At 47.6% G+C, this 13,743-nt stretch overlaps 1 protein-coding gene across 17 annotated transcripts in view; it reads left to right on the top strand.

The window, feature by feature from the left end:
- Positions 1-6,302: 6,302 nt before the first annotated feature.
- Positions 6,303-13,743, top strand: part of FBRSL1 (fibrosin like 1) — a 560,475-nt gene continuing 553,034 nt past the window's right edge. For all 17 annotated transcript variants that reach the window (XM_054172920.1, XM_054172926.1, XM_054172935.1 and 14 more), the window contains exon 1: positions 6,303-6,602. In XM_054172920.1, coding sequence (XP_054028895.1) covers positions 6,309-6,602 — 294 coding nt within the window. In that variant the 5' untranslated portion in view covers positions 6,303-6,308. The remainder of the gene's footprint in view (positions 6,603-13,743) is intronic.

Here is a 13,743-nt window from a genome sequence, read left to right on the forward strand (position 1 = left end):
CCTTCCCTAGTTTAAAATAAAAATAACATCCTATCCTGAAACCATTTCAGGAGCTAAATAGAGTATATAAGGTCAAGTAAACTTATGCTGTTATTAACTATCACCTTCTTTCACCCAGATGGAAGTGTTCTGTGATTACATCAAGTGAAAAAGATAGTTCCTCTGAAAAAAAACAAACAAGCCCAAACCCAAAAGAAACCCTAACAAGCACTGTAAAAACTACTGTTCACATCTCTATTACCCATAAAACCATCAATATCTGACTATTGCAGGCAGACTTGAATGCCTTCTTTTTCTTATTAAAATTCCTTCTCCCCTCCTTTGCTCACTTGGCACAGAGACAGGCAATTCTTTCCTTACACACTGGCTGCTCCATACTGCAGTCTGTGAGCAGAGACCAGCTAAAGCTCTGTCTGTGCTGCACCCCCAACACCTGCCTGGCAGGAGGGGTGAATGACCAAGAGCTGCCCCAGCTAGGCTAGAAAGCTACACCCCCTTACTCACTCCTTTATCTCTTCTCAGGCCAGCAAATCACCCAGAGATCTCCATGTGGAAGCAGTTAGTAACCAAAGGGAGGGTCAGATCCAGCCCTCTACACATTGATTACAAGCACACACTCTCCCAAAGGCAAAAAAAAAAAGAGAGGCATACTTGAACCCATAAAGCAAATAGGCTGACACTGATTTATTGGGGTGATTTAGATCTGTTAAAACAAATTTAATTTTGAATACAATTTTATATCAATTAACAGAGTCTCACTAGTGTGGCCATTAAGGACTCTCTTTCCAAAACCAAAGCCAAATATTCAAGATTTATGAGACTGACTTGCCATATTGGAAGTAACTAATTATTCGTAATGATTCTTTGTACTCTGATGGTGATTATGTATTTTCAGTGCAAATGACCATGATGAAGCAAGTGATAAAGGCAGCCCATGTTTGTGGAAGGGACACCAAGCAGTTAAAGCCTGATGGTGTTAGCGAAGCATTGGGGTAGCTGGGGGAGAAACAGCAGAGAATGGCTAATCCCAGTGATGCAAAACCCAGCTTATTTAACATCTTGAAGCATGTTCTGGTGCATGTCAGAACTGCAGTGCAAGCCTGTGGTCTTCTTTTATTGTCTTAAGCAATTTTGTATTCAGTTTATTTATTCTGACCTTTTGGTTGTCCTTCTACCTCGGACATGACAGTCTTTAACAGAGTGCAGCCTCACAGATGGAGCTTGTGGGGTTTGCAAGAGATTGTGGAGTGTGGTTGGGGTGAGAGGAACAGCACAGGTTTGGGGCCTGATTCTCAGTTGTATGGAAGTTTCTTCACCTCGCTCTTATGTCACAAGGCAGGGAAAGTGTTACAGTAGCCCTGCTTCCAGCCCCACAGGATGAAGGGAACGTCTCTGGATTACTCTGCTCCGATTAAAGTCCCTTGGAATCCAAAAATGATAGTCAGGCATGGACAGTAGATTTTCACATTGCCTTAGGCTACAGAGAATACAAAGGCACTGCCTTTCTCCTCTTTCCATAACTTCCACTCCTGCCCCAGACACAGGAACAGAGTAATTGAGAACAAAGTCCCTGTTCCAGAGAGGTGTTCCAGTGCCAGCAAGGTTAATGTCCAGGGGCAGGCTCGTGGCAAGAGCAATGCCATGTTTACTGCTCCAGTAGTGGCTGTTCTGATGGTGTACTCAAGCTACAAACAAGGGTCTAATTTCTGATTGTCAAAAAGCAAAGGCAGAGCAAGTTGGCCATTAAAATCTGCAGCAGCATGCATGTGATTAAAATGTTAATGTCAATATTGTAATCAAGGTCTGACTCACAGGACAGCTGGTAAGAGACTTGATCTGTATTGCTTAGCCCCAGTCACCTGATGCAGACCAGGGTTACAAAAAGGTTGTGCCCCATCACATGGCAGGGATTGGCATTCACTGGCTCGTGTGGCTGGCTATTGGATGGGTGCTAGAGAGGGAAAATCAGATCAAACACAGGCACAACATTGACAAGTTCAGCTATGCCTGCACTCCAGCAAGAGGAAAGGTTTCTGTTTCCTGGGTATCACCTGAACTGCAGCCCTGTTGCAAAGGTACACGAGTGTCTGCTGTCCACAGACAGTGCTGCTGCTAGGCTGTCTTCCTTCCTTGTCTCATGGTCCATTTCTCTTGCTTTCCTTGGAGTTTTCTGTGCTCGTTTCTATCTAGCTGTGTTTTAGCCATTTAAGCCTGTGGTAAATTTTGGCTGCTGTTTTCTAAGCGTCGAAAGAGTTCTAGCCTGCAGAGCTTCTTTTCAGTAAATTCAGGACTAATGAAGAAGGCCTCTCTATTGTTGGAATGTCTAGCACAATTATGAACTGAATGAACAGACCAGGCAGCAGTGGAGGGCTCCCAGGTTTGTGGCAGGGAATTGTCTGTTTTAACATCCATCTGTTTTCATTCCCTCTGATGCATTATCTTTCAGCTAAAGTTATAAGATGATGAATATAATATCATTGTGTGGAAAGCCATCTGATGCTGGGGAGGGGAAACCCCCCACTGCAGGTCTGCCTTCTATTGAAAATGTGAAATTGCCTTGGTGGAAGGAAAGGCAGAATCGATTCAGAGGTGCTGTCTCAAAGAGAAGCATCCTTTCACATGCAGACTCTGCTTCTCTTCATTCCTTTGGATGACCCTTCTGCTGCATCTTGCAACAACAACAACAAAAATGCATACAACATTGAGGGTAACAATGGGTAATCATAGAGTTGCTGAATTTGTGGAGTTAATAGGAAAAAAAAAACCTAAAATCACAACTTTCCCCCAGAAGGCACCTTCAGTTTATGTTCACAGTGACATTAAACTCCTGCATGTAAACATGTAAGTGGGATGAGAATCTTGATGACCCTGCTGACAGGAAATAAAGAAAGGAACTTTACAGGCAATTTCCACTGTCCTTGCTGGTCAGCAAATTTGGAAGTGAATGAAAAAGGAGAACTAGAAACGCATATTAATGATGGAGGACCTAGAGCACAACGGGACTCAAACGAGCACTGCCGAGACAAACTGTTAAAAATTTCCCAGCTCATCTTTTACAAATGACTTACCCTCATGATGCACCTCTCAGCAACAAAGAAATTACCTTGTAAATTAAAGGTGTAAAAATAGCTTACTGTACTCAGTGTAAATGCTCTTTGCTAGAAAGTGACACTTAAAACATTGGTAAAATACAGTTGCTAAGCTCAAGGCCTTGTAGCTGAACTCCAGATCTTTCACTACAACCATCCCCCTGGATCCTGGTTACAGCTTTAAAATACCAAGCATCAAAACCTGTCCCTTAAAGAAACAGGAAAGTACCCCATTGGAAATCCACAATCCATCAACCCCCCCACCCCCTTCCCTCAGCACATAACTGTCTGACTCCCCACTAGCCTGTAATTACCCAAGGAAGCGGCTGGACCTTGCTATCTGCCTTAATTGGCATGCAAAAGATTATAGGATTTTATTAGGACACAAATGACACCAACAGGAGTGTGATCAAGGCATGCGACGCATGACTGACTGTTCGCATTAAGAGGCTTTGTACTACGTGGGGAATTTCTACCTCTGGTATTAAGTTGCTTAAATTTAAATGACGTTTCTATGCTACATTTTAAAAGGATCATCTTTATTTTAGCTCTTAAGTAAGGTAGGGCAAGGCTGTTACCAGACACCAGAAAACCTTCCAAAAAAAAGCCTGTTGGGGACAGGTGGAAGGAGACTAATTTTTGAGATCTCAGTTATTACAATGAGATCAGGAAGGCTGAAAAAAAACCACCAACAAGGGAAGGCTGGCGCTGCAGTCAAAGCCTCTGGTGGCTGTGTTAGACACCCAGCTACCAGCCTGTTGCTGCTGGGGCCTTGGGCCTGAGGAAGCCACCATCCCTAGTGATGACTGACCTGGACTACAAGCGGGACCGGGTGGCCTGAGACTTTTTTGGCTTCCTTTGCTTCCATGGCTCCTGCTGACACTGAATCTTCTTTGTGGATTTTACCCAGCTCATTTATGAAGCTCAGTGGACTTCTTTAGGTTTTATTTCACATCCTCATAACTTCTCTCACATCCCGAACTGGAGGCTAACACCTGGGAAGGTGAAAGCAGCCGAAGACATAAGGAATGAAGCCAAGTCAGTCAAATGGAGCAAAGCCAAGCACACACAAGGAAGGGAGCACCCAGGAGTGATGGTAACGTGCAGCAGTATCTGACTGCATGCAATAAAGATGATAACAGGAGGATTACGTCCTGCTACCACTGTGGTATGTGGGACCCTATGCTGGGGCCCTGAATGACACACCTCTCTCAGCGTTGTCCCTGGGGCTAGGCATTGCGCAGCATCTTGCTCAGCCACCAAGCCAGTCCCTTTTCCAGGGAAGTGCCCAGGGACCAAAGCTTCATCAAGGAGGTCCTGGAGAGAGGGCCTGAAACAGCAGAGAAAAAAGAACAAACTTCAGCCTTCTGCACTGCAAAGTCTGAGTAAAACCTCAGCAAGATGGATGGATGGGGAATACAGGGTAATGAACAGAAGAGGCTTCTGCTTTCACCTCCGCGACTCTGGCCTTCACCCTCAGCCCATCTCGTGCTGCTCCGTGTTCCGCCCACAGCTCCCTCTTTGCCCCCACACCTTCATCACCAGGCTGTGCCCTAATTTGTTCCTTGACCGTCAGATCATTCCTTGGCTCATCACTCAGCTCTTTCCATGTCCCTCAACTCCTCCTCTGTTCCCTCTGGTTGCTCTCGACCCACAACTCATCCCTCAGCCTGTTTCTTATCCCTCAGCACACTGTTTAATTCCCAACTCATGCCAGAGCTCGTTCCTTGTCTCTAACTTATCCTCTAACCCCCAAGCTCTCTCAACTCATCCCTTACTTCATCATTTGACCCCCAACCCCACAGCTCGTCCCTGGTCCCACTGCTTGTTCCTAGGTCATCCCTTGTCCCCAGCTCGCTCCCTTCCCCTGCGCCTCTCGACCCCGGCCAGACTCTCTCGCTGCCCCTCGGGACTGATGGCTGGGCAGACTCCATTTCCCGAGGGCTCACCAGGCCCCGTGAGGTAGGAGCGTGCAGGGGGTGGCCGGGCCGAGGACGGGAGGCGGTGCGGGAGCTGGCCCGGGGGGGAAACTTTTCTCGGTGGCAGGGGCTCGGGCAGGCAGCGGCGCCCCCTCCTAACCCCACTCCCCACTGAGACGAGGCAAGGGGGGGGCCGGTCGCACGGCGGCGGGGCGGGAAGAAGGAGGAGAAGGAGGAGGAAGAGGGGGGGCCGGGGGCACGGCCGGGCCTGCGCCGGGGAATGACGCGCAGCTGGCAGCCCTGCTCATGCGCGGCCGGCCGGGCGGTGCTAGCGCCGCGTCCCAGCTCGGGGAGAATGGGGCGGCATCCGGGCAGCGCCGACTGAGCGGCTTCTGGGGGCCGGGGCTGCGCCGCGCCGCGGGCGGCCGGGCTGGGGCGGGCGGGCGAGCGCCATCCGGCAGCGGGCGGCGGCGGCGGGGGCGCCGTGCCGCGCCGGCGGGGGGCTGCGAGCCGCCGGCGGCGCCCGGCGAGGAGGGGTCGGCGGCGGCAGCGGGCGGTGGCGGCTGCGGGCGGCGGCGGGGGCTGCCCAGGGATTGTCTCGCTCGCTCCGCGGCAAGAAAGTTGGGCGGCGAGAGCGGCGGCGGCGGCGGCCCCCCCACCGCGGAGCGCGGCGGCCGGAGCGGGGCCCCGGAGCTGCGCTGCCCCCGGGGAGGGGGCGCCGCGCCTGGATTATCCCGAGCTGGGTCGAGCCTCCTGGATCTGCCTCTCTCTTCCGCGCCGAGTGAATCCGAGGTGTCCTCGTCCTGATCCAGATATCTTCCCCCCCCATCTCTTTTTTTTTTCTCTTTTTTTTTCTCTCTTTTTTTTTTTTTCCCTCCCCTCCTCTTCCCGTCTCTGCTTTTTTGGGGGGGTGGGGGGGGGCGGGGGGTGGAAATTTGTCAAGGTCATTCCGTGGATTTAATATTTTTTGTGTGTGTGTGCCGCTCGCCCCACCGCCACCGCCACCCAGCCTTGCTCTGTGGATTATCATCGCCCTGGATCCGAGGCTCTGAACAGCAGGATTTTTGTTGTTGTTGATTTTTTTTTAATTATTGTTATTTTTTTAAGGGCTCCGGGGTTTGGAGAGGGGAAGCGGTGACTTAGAGGGGGGCGACTTTTCTCTCCCCCCTCTGCACCCCCCGCCGCCCCCACCCCCTATCCCCCCACGCGCCCGGCCTTCTCTCTCTTTTATTTTTTTATTTTTTAATTATTTTTATTATTATTATTTTTAAATATTTTGAAATTTGCTTCGTCTTCGGCAATGGATGGGAAAATCCGGCAGAGCCGGAGGTCGAGGTCGCAGCGGGACCGCGTGCGGCGGCGGGAGGCGGCGGCCCGCGACCCGCGGAACCAGAGCCCTTCCTCGGGCTCCGAGAAGGAGCCGAGCCCCGGCAAGGAGAACGGCGGCCAGAACTGCACCGCCCCGCGGGGCCCGCCGCCCGCCGCCCGCGCCGCCCGGCCCCCGCGCCGCCGCCGCCGCGAGTCCAGCTCCCAGGAAGAGGATCTGATCGATGGCTTCGCCATAGCCAGCTTCAACACCCTGGAAGCGCTGGAGGTAAGAGCCGAGGGGGCCGGGGGGAGCTGTGCCCTCCTGCCGAGCGGGGGTTGGGGCTCAGAGGGGGAGTGGGGGGGAAGTAAAAGGGAGGGGGGGAGGAAAAAAAAATTGCAAAAGGAAGCGCGGCGCTTTCAGGCTTCTGAATTTTGCAAATAGCAATTAATGTGCATTAATCCTGGTGTCAGCCCGGAGGGATCTCGAGGCTGCGGTCAGGAGGGTGGCGAGGCGACCCGGGTGCTCGCAGCCTGCTGGCAACTTGCTGCCTCCCCTTCCCCATCTCTCTTTTTCTCTCCCTTCCCCAGCGCCCGCCTCCCCTTCCCCCCCCCGCCTCGCTTCTCCCGGCCCCGGCTGGTGTTAACTATCACTTAGGGCAAGTCAAATGTTTGTTTGGGGTTTTAATTGGCTGGTGAAGGGCTGCAGAATATTCCTGGCGTGTTGGGACGGTCCGGTGTTGTTGTGAATGGAGCTTCCCCCCAGCACCCCCGCCCCTTTCTCTTTCCTACTCCCTCCCCCCTTTCCCCCCACCCCCCCCACCCCCCGCCCTTCCCCGTTCGAGGAGTTTGTGTTTGCGTTGCCAAAATGTTACTTTATCTGTCTCCGGAGATTGTTAGCAAATGGCTAGTGTTTGACATTTTGTGGAAAAGAGATGTTTAAATGGATAATAATCCCTTGGTTGTAATTCCCATTTTTGAAGTAATTGAACAAATTCTTCATCTCTTGTTGACTGTACATATTTTTCTGGTGTTAATAGGCTGGCAAAAAATATTGCTTGTCTAACTTATTACAAACAATATTTGCTGAGCAAATACTGCCTGCCTTGTCTGAGCTAAGTTAAGCAGAGCAGGAAATTTAATATTTTCAGAGGGGCAATGACAAACCAAGACTTTGGCTTTTGATTTTTGTTTTGTTTGTGTACGAGGGGAGGAAGTGAGTTGTGGAGAGAAAGCACCTAGCAAGTCACTTGACGGGAGTAATAACTTGAATTCCCAGTAAATATAACCAACCCTGCTGCCTTTGCCCACTTTCTTTGACAAACTGTGCTAACACTGTAGGCAGAGTTGTGGGGTGCTCTCCCTGTTTCAGACTTTCTGCCACTTCTGCGTCTGTGAACCCACCTTACAGTGGCAAGGGGTCTGTGCAGGCTGATGACCATGCCAGATTTGCCCTGGGATCTCTAATCTTTGGCTCAGTCTGTGAGATCCCTTTTTTTCTTGGTGGGCTTTGCTTCTCCCCAGTCCACTCCTCTTGCTATGCAGGCCACTTGGTGACATCTTGGCTAGTGGGAGTTTTTTTGCTGATGGAACTAACTTCTCAAAGTTCCAGAGATGGTCCTTGTGCCCCCACGGAGGTGTCAGTGAATGCCTTGGCTGACCACCCTGGCATCAGGGCAGTGAAACCTTTGCTTGAGGAACCTGGCCTTCTGTTTAGGAAGGATGTTTAGCCCAGCAGTCCTTGGGCAGCAGTAGGTGTGTAGATACTGGAGTGGGGAGATAATTTGTGTTTGGTTGGCCGTGACTTTTTCTTTGGCCTTTTGCAGCATGGGTTTGGGTGTTGTCCCTAACAGGAAAGCCAACTACTTTGTGTATGCAGAATTGATAATGAGTGAGCAATCTGTTCCTTGTGCCTCTGAAACAATCCATAGACCTGTCTGTATCTTCCTTTTTTTTTTTAATTCCTTGGGCATGCTCTTAGTCAAATATGCATCAGCAGAGAGGTCCAATTAAACCCCTGAGTCTCTGCTGAGCTGTCAGTGAAGAAAGTCAAATTCATCTTCCTGCAGAAATTTTCTACCATGATGAGCACATTATCAGGAAATAGAATTCAAATGATAGTGCAGTCCCTCCAGGGCTGATGGGAAAAAACTCTGGGCTTTCCAAACGGGATAAGCCTTGTTATCAAATCAACCAAACCATAACCTTGATAATAGGGCACACAAGGGGAGAAGGTGACCTTAAACTCCTGTCACCCCAAAGTACATCTCTCTATTAAAGCACTTCTGTTTCTTCTTTAAAATATATGTGTGTGTGTATATATATATGTCTTTACCAAACTCTCTCTTTCAAACTCTTGCAAAATGCTTCAGTACTGCCTGAAGTGAATTGATTGCATGCTGGTAAATACAGCAGAAAGGGAGTGTGCACCTCAGTATCTCAAGAGGTGGCTGGCACCTCAGAGGGAAGAGTGCAAGAAGAATCCACCTTTTCTTTTCAGGTCCTGGACTAGGAGGACTAGGAGGTGTGTTGTGGTTGAGGTTCTGGAGAGCCCTAATGATCACTAGCATTTTGTAAATCCCAGTAACCCTAAAAAGGAGAAAGTCCTCTGCATTGTGGGGGCTTTCCTCTGCAGCTCTGCCCTTGACCGTGGGTGATGTCTGGCAGATTTGGTGCAGCAGTAAAGGAAGGGGGCTGTTGAAGCAAAAGGCACTGTATGCCTGTGAAAATGACTGCAAAAGGAAGGTCGTTGTGTGTGGTGCAGAGCTGTCTTTTCCAGTGAACTTTGCTGCAACAGGTGGTTTTCTTGTGCTCTGGAGGAGATTTGCATTTCAATGTGCATTTGTTTTTTAAGAGCACTTTAAATCTGCTGTGAGGATGTTTTGAAAATAACTAAGAATTGAAACCTATGTGCTTGGGAGGGGCAAGAAAGACTGAAAGTGAGTATGTTGCCTAGGGTCAGTACTGAATTAGTCTGTTTTATTTAATTTCTAATCCTAAAAGGAGAGTTTATTGCATATGTGGTAGTTTCTTGTGATCCTTTTGTGTGGGGTGGTTCTAGGTTGGTTTGTCACTTGATGGTACAGTGATCTGTGGCTAATAAGCCAGCTAAGCTTTGGGCTTCCCCTTGGAAATTAAATTTCTCAACAATTAGGCAGAAGCCAATGGTAGAAGCATTTGAAAGAGGTAAGGTGGTTTTTTTGTTTGTTTTCCTTTTAATCTCAAAATACTGTGAATTCCCCTTCCCCACTGAAGAAATTGCTCACCACTGGTGTTCCTGTAAATGAAGGGTGCTTTATAGAATATATATATGTTCTCTGTTCATGTTGATCTAAAGGTATGAGCAGTTAAGATTAATACTGAGGGATGGCTTTATAAAGTCTCCTTTAACTCATTGGTGTGAATTTTAAGCATTCTGGATTTTGATTTAACTCATGTGGTGCTGTTTCCTTTGGCAGTTGTCATCTTGTTTCGGTGATAAGTTGTGACTTGACTTATGGATCCCCTATCCTACAGATAAAGACAGTTGATTATAAATGTTTTTTTAAATTAAGGAAAGAATGGAAAACAAAACCCCACAGACAAACCAGGAGCAGCCTCTTTCTTGTGTATAACAAGTTAAAACTTCCCCTTTCCCTTCCCCTGAATCTTGTGTAAAGCTGGTGTAGTGCTGTTTTGGTTTGTTTTACTACCAGCCAGCCACCAAACACAACCATGGAGTTAACCTGGAAACTCAGTTTGCCCTGAGCTGTTGCCTTGAGGTGGTCAGCGAGATGGGTGGCTGGTGGAAAACCATCAGGTTACGGTGCTGCTGGGGAGATGGTTCCCATGTCAGGGGTCAGAATGGCTGGCGGGCTGAGAAATGGGGGTTTTCTTGCTGCCTTCTGAAATGAATGGTATGTGTGTGAGCATGTGTGTATATTCATTACGTTCAGACGAAGCTGCTAATTATTCTTGAAGGTGATTGGTGAATCAGAGCGAGAGAATCTAAATGAGTGAGTCAGTAGTTGAGGGCTCTCTCTGATCATAGCTGTTCCTTTCAAGTATGAAAAACAGCGCTAAAAGGGAACTTCATCAGAATGTTAATGAATGCGATCTTTGAGAGCAATTGTTCTCCCGAAGTAGTTGGAAAGACAAGGGGTTGTGTTTTCTTTTTGGCTGTTGTTTATCATTTTTACAGATTCCAGCAAAGCTTTGGAGTGCTGTGTGGAAATTTTTAACTTTCCTGGTGTGTGCATGTAGGGTTTTTTTAGGAGTGTTTAACCTATGTATAGAACCTTGTGGAGAATCCACTCACAAACATGCACGAAGCAATGTTTTGTGCCAGAAGTAGATCCCCATGCTGAAAAGAGGCAGACCTTGACTTTGTGCCTGTTACGTTGAAGTGGTGATTCTGCCCTTACAAGCAGAGTTCAGCCCCAGCTGCATCTGGTCACAGACTCTTAAGGAGATGAACATGTTGTCCCCACTCTCGGTCATATCCGGAGGCCTGGAAGTGCTAAATTGTGGTTCCTTCTCTGCTGCTTTCACTTGAGGGTAGCAGAGTTTAGAAAGCCTAATGGTGATAGTAGACTTCTGGACAGAATCCATAAGTTCTTCAGCTGTTATCTTGATAAGGCTGTTTTCACATGTGTGTTGTACACTGTGCTGTTACTGTTGCTCTGATCTCTCTTTGATAAGAAAACCAGTGTATTTAATTGCAGCTTCCTGTTCCAAAGGTTTTGTGCTAGTTTTTAGCTGTGTAACTTCTTATACCTCTGTATATATTCTTGGCAGCTTGTTTTTTTTTCCATAGTTAGTCTTAGATTTTTCAGACAAGTTTCTAGGTATCTAAATATTTTTCCTCTTCTGTCTAACTGGCAGGTGATGTCCTATCAAGTCAGTGTTTCTGATGGCCAGTTATTCCTTTTAGAAAGTGCTTTTAACCTCAGGAAAGCTAATGATTTTCTGGATGGTGCCTTTAGCTCTAAATGCCTTCTGGGTTTCCCGAAGGCTTGTTAGCCTCCATTGATTTGTTCTCCTAGCTGCTGATTTTTTTTTTTGCATCTTGTCCAAAGTGAGTACTTAAGGTATTTTTCTTGTTGTTAAGGAATATGAGATGGTTAATGTAGAACTAAAACACAGCGTGAAGTATCTGCTCAGTTGGGCCAGGAACCCAGGGAGCTAGGTTCCCTGCAAATCATGGTTGGGTGGTGGACAGTGGTGAAGAAGGATCCAGCTCTTGTCTCAACGTCCTCAGTAACACCTGCTGGGATGAAAGGGCTGTTGTGCACAGGTGAACAAGCTGCACAACAGGAGTCACCAGGTGAGTACAGCCCATGGCCAGGGCATTGCCTGCAGCCAGGTCAGGTACCGTTTAGTGCACTTGACGTGGCTGCAATGGCATCAGAGAAAGTGGCTTCCTTACCTGACACTCGACTGTGGAAATCCCAACCAGGCTGAGGGGTCACCCTTGTCTATAACTGAGGTCTCATTTTTAGCTCAGACTGCACTTGACCCTGTCTGGGTTGGTTTTTTTTGAAAGGCCTCTTGATATCTTGCCAATTTTTCCAAAACAGTTTCCTGTAGCATAACTGCTGAACTTTTTTACAGCAGTCTGAAACCTGGAGTAAAACATCAGACGAAGCTTGCTGAAAGCTCAGTTGGACAAACTACCAGAGAGAAATGCCGAAGTTAAATACAAGAAATTAAAAACCAACTTGAATGTATCATATTTAAGAAATCTAAACCAGTCTGCATTGTACAAATAAGGGTTTTTTTTATTTATAAAAGGGGTGTAGTGCAGTTTGTTTTCTACTTCACCCTATATCTAATATTGGATCCAAATTAATGATTGGTTGCAGCATTAGTGCAGGTGGCTTCTTGTCCAGTGAGAAGTGAGAACTTCACTGTCCTCTCAGCATGCTAGCAAGGTGCACTTTGTCATTTATCTCAATTATTTCTCAGATTGAGACTGACTAATCGCAGGGTTGCTTTCTGAAAATAACAGTGAACAAGGGTGCCAGGTAGGATGAGATCAGCCTGGCATAGCTCACTTTGTTTCTTTGATAGATTCCTGCTTGCTGTGCAGGAGTTCTGATGTATCTCACAACTGTACCTCTTTAAAAATTCATATAGGTGAAGAGATACAATACCCAGGCTGGAGACAGTTACACTGATAGAAATGGTTTGGGGTGGTTTTTCTTTTCCTCTTGGTATCCTTACCCTCTTGCTTTCTGTTTCTTAGTGTGAGGTGTTGCATTCTCCAGGCATGGCCACTGCAGGCTGTTGCCCCTGCATAAAGCTTGACTGGTGGTCTTTGCATGTAAGTAGATCCTAGTAGATCCGTGTTCACCTCAACTGGGGAAGGTGCCACCAAAACGTGGTTATTGCTTCAGCTTGTTCAGCTTCTGCTCTTTGTCCTGGTCATACAGGTTGTGGGAAATAGAGTGTGGCTTGTCTGTGGTGCTGCAGCAAGTAAGTGAGAGTGAACAGTATCAGCAGAATGGAAACACAGTGTCCTGCTTAATGCAATATATTATTAAAGATTTGAAATACAGTATGTGGGGCATGCATCTTGGTGTCAGCTGTATGTGAACATCCAACTGTAAGTGAGAACAATTTCCAATTCGCTGCACTTTAATGCCTCCAGTTTATCATGGTAAAAGTATAAAAGAGTTTTATGTAGGTGGAGTGGCTCTTGCTGTTTAAATATCTTCTGGCTCTGCTGTGTTCAGCACATCGGGGGCTGTGACCACTCCAGTTGTGTTCCTCCCATGGTGAAGAGAGTCAGAGCATTGTTTTACTGGCCCTGTTCCATCTCCTTGAAAAATAGTTTCTTTTCTGAAACTAATGAAGTATTAAGCACACTGTTCAGATGCTGAAAGGAGAATTGGTCTTTGTGTGTTATTAATCCAAAATGTTTAAGGTGGAGGAGAGGGTTAAACAGCTTCCAGGCTGCCTAGGCAAAACCTGCACTTAGTTGTCGGTCCAGTTCCTCTGGTGCAAGCAATTGTGAAAGCTGGGCAGGTATGAACTGCACTGGCTGCAGGGCTCTCCCACCCTGAGCCCAACCAGGCCAGCAGCTGTGTGGAGCCCTAACAACTGGTAAGTAGGTGCATGTCAGTCTTTGTAGTTTAATTATTTTCTACTGAGTGACTGGATCCGAAGTTCAGAAATACCTGGTGAAAAGGAGCACAAGGGCAGCTATGTACATAGCACTTGCATGATCCAAGATGAATGGAGAGCCTCCCCTTTGTAGCTCTGTCTTGCTTTAAGCCAAAAAGGGGCTAAACTTGAACAAAAGTTGCATCTGCAAGGTCAGTGGTTGGCATGGATAAGGGGATTGAAAGGATCAAAATGATTTCCCTGAGCTGCTGGCTGCAAAACATGGGCTTATGGCACCATTCCTGTCTCTCCCTTTGTGCACAGAGCAAAGCTTTTTTAATCTT

This window comes from Dryobates pubescens, chromosome 25 (genome assembly GCF_014839835.1).
Source record: "Dryobates pubescens isolate bDryPub1 chromosome 25, bDryPub1.pri, whole genome shotgun sequence".
Taxonomy (NCBI): Eukaryota; Metazoa; Chordata; class Aves; order Piciformes; family Picidae; genus Dryobates; species Dryobates pubescens.